Below are 6,066 nucleotides of genomic sequence, written 5' to 3'. Positions count from 1 at the left end.
TAAGAGGATGATCTTTGCAAATGTTAAGTCAAGCATAGTTCTTCCCAAACTACTTCAGCCTTAGAAAACATTTGCTAACGGTCTTACAGCTAATTGTTTTGCACTTCATTATGCCCAAATCTGAATGCCTTCATGCACCACAGGATGGCTGACCTTGTTCCCCCTCAGAATATGCTGAATTTATTAATGTTCAGAAGGTAAGTGCAGTTCTTTCTTACCAAGCTTTCATGACTGTCAGGAACAGACGGATACAACAGCTCTTGGAGTTTTCCTAAATCTCAGATTGCGAGGAAAGGATTTCAGGAACAAACTTACCCAGTATATCACGATGAGTGTAATACCGTGTTCTGAAAGGCTTATACTCCCGGATCCGATTAAAAGTAGCATTGGAAGGTGGTGGTGGTATTATTTTTGAACATACTGCACAACAAACAAAGGAGTCCAGATCAGGACTTCTAATCATTGTGGTATTGTAGTATTATTCTGTAATACAGTTACTAAAATGTCAGAACTTGATTCCTGATAGATCTCTTGCTTGCAGGCGTAAATGCTTATTGTTGCTACAGAAAACATGCAAGCTGATGAAGAGAGAAAAATCATCGACCATTACTTTTTACCAAATTAGCCAAAACATTTGCCTTCAGATTAGCATTCACACATGCTGACAATTCAGTAACATGCTGTAGGCAGATGATGAGGGAGGGTTGTATGGGGTGACCCCTTCTAGCCTTAATACAGCTCCCTACATAGCAACTGTTACTGGGCAGGGCTGGCTTTGCTCACAAAGAACTAACTTTCCCTGCTAATAGTTAAGCAGTGTCACAGCAGGCTTTGGCTTTTTAATGCATTTTTGTTGTTGTTGAGTGTCAACAATTTCTATTCAAACCTAAGGAGATTTTAGGAGCAGTACAATAGCTACTGTTTCAGATATTTGAGTCATAGCATTTTGTGGCTGTTCTTGGTAAAGATGTGAAAGCCAGCACAAACAATAAGGAACTGGCAAAAACCTAAAAGAGCCTCTGCCCAGGAAATCATTTTGACTCACAGTTCCTGTCAAGCCAGCTATCATCCATTGTAGATAATTATTACTATACTGAAGATGAAATTGAGAAAAGTGGAACAAAAGAAATTGTATTGGTTCTGTTTGCTTACCCTCCAGATGCATAAGGGGAGCCGTACTTTCAGAGTGGAGTGAACAGATTCTGCTACTGATGTAGTTGTGTTTGGGTGGGATTTTTTTCCCTTTAATCCCTCCACACACATCGTTTTTATGTATATAAATCACGTACTTAGAACAGCAAATTTCAGTATTGATACTATAACACCCATTAATTTACTACATTCTTCTCTGTATTTGCACTGCTTTATCTCCTTCTTATATATAATTTTTGTAGCGTTAAAAGAGTTACTTGTACAAGCAGTTGCCACAAATATGGAAAAGCTCCTTAATAAGGACAAGTCTAAACACTCACTTCTCTTCCAGCCTGGGCAGTTCTAAATTAACCTGGTTAACGGGACTTTACTTCATGCAATAGATAAGAGGCCCCACCTCAGACAGCTTTTCTATGAAGCGCTGTTGGCATGCGCATCACCTAGACCCTGCCCAGGTCAGTCCCACACCTTTCTCTTTTGCACACACACCCCTCCTCCTTTTCCCTCAGCAACTTCCAGATCCATAGTCACTTCAGAAAACATAATTCAAAAATTTGAGAACACAAATCCTGCATTATTCCCAAATATATGAAAATCAAAGACTGGGCAAATCATCTGCAGGTACAAGGACCAAAGTGTGTGTTTTAAAAATCTGCAGAAAAACAGGTTAAAATGCTTACTGTAGCACTGTTTTTGGAATAATTTAGTTGAATTCATGCAAACATGAGACTCGTGCATTTTAATGAACTGAAGAGAGCTAAAATCCTGTGTGACCGTTTTTAAAAGAACAGATTAATTCTAAAGATCCACCACATCCTATCAAACAAAACATATTCTACAGGATATGCACAGCATGTGACAGTTCTGAATATTTCATCAATTCACCTGGAAATGCCTCATCAAAAGGCAAGTAGTTTCCTCACCTGCAAGCTTTCGGATTTGCCCAAGACCTTGCTGTTGTGAGGCAGCTAGGCTCACAGAGGGAAATCTGCTTTTAAAGGCTGTAAAAATGCTATTTTTCTTATAGCTTTATCAAAGTTAGAGCCTACTTTGCTTCGCAGGAAGGAGGTAGCAAAACCAAGGCCCAGCTGAATTTAAGATGCAGGTAACTATAAAACATAAACAGGAGGAAAATCACAGGTTCAAAAGGAAGGATTTGGAGGGAGATACAGAGAAAACCCGTAGAGCAACTGCTGTCCCTCAAGGCAGTCAGTCACCTTTTTTATTTTCAATAACAAAGTCTTTCAATAACAAAACCCAGAGCAATTTCCAGAGTGGCAAAGCAGATGTCCCTGCATGTTCTTTCTTCTCTGGCCTGACAGAAGCCACCTTGGCCTAAAGGGGGTTAACAAAGAGGTGTCTTAGCTTCTTGGGAACACTCGATGGGGCTGTAAGCATGAGGAGCTGAACGGAAAAATGTAACCAGAACACTAATAAAGGCCCATGGTGGAAAAAGGGCATGGCCTGGTATGTGCCCTCCCACCATGTGTTCTGGAGTTTGGTTAATGCAATACCACCTAGGAAATGTCAGGCACACAGAAGTAGGTGGAGAAGCTCATAGAAGGCCTCTGTGCTGGAACAGGAAAGCACCCACCCATACATTTTGCTCAAGGTAAAGGCTCACAGGGGACCACGCCATGAGCTAAGGAAACGCCACAACCCCCACATACCCTCCAGCCACACTCACAGCGGCACCAACCAGCAAACTGCTGAGGGTCACCTCCAACTCACACGCGGGGCTGTTCAGCAAAACTGGGCTTGTTCAGGTTGATACGTTCTTTTCTCTGTAAGAACTTGTTGATTTTAGACTCTCCATTCCTTAGTGTGAGCTCAGTAACCTATAATAAATTAATGTTATATAAGGTACTTCGCAATATAGAGAAATTTAGGTCTTGAATACAGCTTAAATTAACTAGTCCTACTGGCAAGTCAAGACCACCCCACAGCTCTGGCTAACCTGGAGTTATATCTATGGATTGGCAAGCTGATACAGGTGTGTTCACTGACCTGCTGTATGACGCCAAACAGGAAAGGTAACAGCTAAGTTCTTCCTGCCTTTCTCCTGGCAGCAAGCTCATTTCACTTTTTCTCCTCTACCTAGCTACTGACCTTTTTTTTTTTCTTTCATTTGTAAGGAAGAATATATTAGCATCCAAGGATTATTTTGGCCAGTATTTTACAAATTTATTATTTATTAAAGAAAACCCTTCAATGACTGCTTTATCAGATCTTTCTTGCCTTAAAATTACTTTACTTGCACCACTGTTAATTATCAACTTTCAACAGATCAAGAGATCAGCTTTTTCTTTTCACACACAATACATTATGCCTTCTGTTTAAGAAACAAAAAGACAAACCCCTGTTTTCACTTAATCAAAGCAAAGAGAGAAGTGAGCTGAACTATCATGTAAATTTCTAAGGTATTTACCAGTCTTGACTGCATGTTGGAGCTAACTGCATGTCTTCTGACATACCGTGGAGATCGCACACAATGATTCTTAAAATCACTGTTATGTTTGCATGTATCTTAATTGCCATTTATTTGTACAGGCATGGCATTTTATAAAGAAACTTAAACTGGAGTAAATAGAGAGAGAGACTTTTATTCATGATTTGAACGGACAGAGAAAAAATAGCAGTTGCCTTGAAAAGTTCTGTGAATGATTTGCTGATTTCCTTCCTTACGTTCTCAGTCCCACTTGGAAGCCTTCCGCCTCATATACCTGGACCCCTCACTGTCGATTGCTTCATAAAGGTCCTTTTTATTCTCTACTGTTGCATGCAAATAACCAAGGTAGGCCACACAAAGGCTAATTGCTATGAGTCCAAATGCCATCACAGGTTTGTTCTGACCAAAGAAAAAGAAGTACACATTTTTAGTCAAAACATTTTTCATTCATCACAGACATTATTCTTCAATCTTACCTTAGAAAGTAAACAGTGAAGTATTGCAACATCTATAAAAATCATCATTGCCTTCTTATAGACTGATCCAAATAACTTTAATAAGCAGCAAAAAGGGAAATCTGATTTTCTGATAGCAAAAGGAATTCCCTATGAAAAAGATGACTCTCGTTGCATTGCCCAGTGTTCTGACTTTTGCTGGTCACAAATGCTGCTTGAGCGTGAATGAATAGGCTAAAACCAATTACTAAAGGTTACTATTACAAACTTCTAACAGAATTCATACTAGTACAATGTACGCTGCTCCTGCCAAGCGACCTTGATTATATCCCTCTAAAACAGACCATGTATTATCATTACAACATCTGTGTTTATTATATGCACAAAATTTCATCCAGTCTTTCTGGGTTCTGCTAGTGTATCATCAACTTAACTATAAAGCCAGAAAAAGAAAAATCCAGAATATTGAAAAACTATGAAAAATCCTTTCCTTTCATATCAAAAAGCTTGCATTTTATTATTTGCTCCTTTTTAAATACTGAAGAGTATTTTAAATACTCCTATTACTTAACCTGTCAAATTACATGGGTAACATGCCTGTAAACAGCCTTTCTGAAAGCAACTTGGCTAGGTACAAAAGAATCAGACACTATAACAGTGAAATAAAAACTGGAATAAACAATATAATGTTCTGGGCTCTTAACAATCAGACTGGAAAAAAAAAGTAAAAATATTTTTAGCTACATTACTGGCTGGTTTGCATAACAAGAAAGGGTTATATAACACACACAGAATAGTGATAATTATTTTAAAGCAACCGTGTCTCTCCAAGCATATTTATTTTCTCTCAGAATGAGCCTCTTACAGGTTTAATGAAAAGCTCTGGGTTCACAGCGCGGAACAGCATAGTTGTTTGAACACTCCTCAGTCCAGGTTTTCTCTCTTTGATTGTTTCATTTTCATTTGGAGGTTTGGTGGAAGACATTTTAATTAATGTTGAATAATTCCTAAAACCAGAATGAAAAATAATATAATTTTTATAAAAAACTGGAAGAACAACATTTGCTGAATATGAGTTCACACTCAGTTTGTCTTCTACAGCATAAATTTTAGTTTGCGTACATATTAACGATTGCCTTCGGTGTTACCTAACAGTCCCAGCTTAAGCTCACTGATTTTCAATCTTGACAATTTTGTGCATCCTAAAATTAAGTTTCGGAGATGCACACCTTTATATAGCAAGTATAAGCCTTCTGATAATGGGTTTGGGTTTTTTTCCTTGCTTTTGGCTAATGCTTTAGCTACCTGTTGACATAGTTGCAGTCTTCAAGCTAAAAAAACAGGCACACTTTTCTTTTTTTTTTTTTAAATGACCTTATGTGCAAGAGCACAGCTTGCACCCTGTTGTAGTGTGGTCACTCTATCCACTCATCCCATTGGCCTTAAGACTCAAGGCTCATTTTCACATACAAGGAGCAGGTCCCATGCAAGATGCCACCTGAGCAAAGGTGAACAAAACATGCCCTTGGTTAACCCCACTTACTTGGGGGCAGAGGAGACAAGCCCCGTAGTTTACACAAGTGGAGCACAGCCGGGGGCCCAGGGCCAGGAGTCGAACACCAACTCAGCAATCGCCCTGAGCCTCCTCCGGTAAGGCCCCAGGCGCAGCAGGGAGGTCAGGGCTGCGTGAAGGTCGGCTAAAGGCGACTACACCAGCACAAGGCACTGCCAGACACAGGGTGGCACAACGCCAGTCCATACCTGAGGAACAACCGCCCGGCAGCTCAGCCTGACTCCCCCATACCTGCCCTCAACCAGCACAAACCGTGAGGACGGCGAGCGAAAGGGCGGAAACTTCCCTCCCGTGGCGGTGAGGAGGGTCCTGACGCCACCACCGGCTTTAGGCCGGCGACGGAGGAGGCAGTTTCCCCTGAGGAAAAGCCCCACACGGGGACGCCCGGGACAGAACGAGCACGGCCAGGCCGCCCCCGCCGGGCTCCAACGGCGCCT

At 40.8% G+C, this 6,066-nt stretch overlaps 2 protein-coding genes across 2 annotated transcripts in view; both read right to left on the bottom strand.

Annotated features, from left to right (window-relative positions):
• LOC104288656 (chromosome unknown open reading frame, human C6orf163) overlaps positions 1-463 on the bottom strand; it is a 7,373-nt gene extending 6,910 nt beyond the window's left edge. Inside the window, exon 1 of the mRNA XM_009887491.1 lies at positions 316-463. Within this exon, the coding sequence (XP_009885793.1) occupies positions 316-463 (148 nt within the window). The remainder of the gene's footprint in view (positions 1-315) is intronic.
• A 3,378-nt stretch (positions 464-3,841) lies between these two features.
• SMIM8 (small integral membrane protein 8) lies at positions 3,842-5,077 on the bottom strand. Its single transcript, XM_009887490.1, has 2 exons — positions 4,922-5,077; positions 3,842-4,000 (listed from the first exon to the last, which is right to left on the bottom strand). Exons 1-2 carry the CDS (start codon positions 5,039-5,041, stop codon positions 3,842-3,844), a joined length of 279 nt encoding a protein of 92 aa, XP_009885792.1. The 5' UTR covers positions 5,042-5,077.
• Between the last annotated feature and the right edge of the window lie 989 nt (positions 5,078-6,066).

This window comes from Charadrius vociferus, unplaced genomic scaffold, assembly GCF_000708025.1.
Source record: "Charadrius vociferus isolate BGI_N301 unplaced genomic scaffold, ASM70802v2 scaffold185, whole genome shotgun sequence".
In the NCBI taxonomy this organism is placed as follows: Eukaryota; Metazoa; Chordata; class Aves; order Charadriiformes; family Charadriidae; genus Charadrius; species Charadrius vociferus.
The sequence above is the reverse complement of the archived record's forward strand: the minus strand, read 5'-3'. Positions and strand labels throughout refer to the sequence as shown.

Bases quoted from the DNA above. Each gene is read 5' to 3' on its own strand.
- SMIM8 (XM_009887490.1), bottom strand. From the start codon at position 5,041: ATGTCTTCCACCAAACCTCCAAATGAAAATGAAACAATCAAAGAGAGA. The intron at 4,001-4,921 runs GTAAGAGGCTCA...TTCTTTGGTCAG, and splicing joins CAGAGCTTTTCATTAAACCT to AACAAACCTGTGATGGCATT.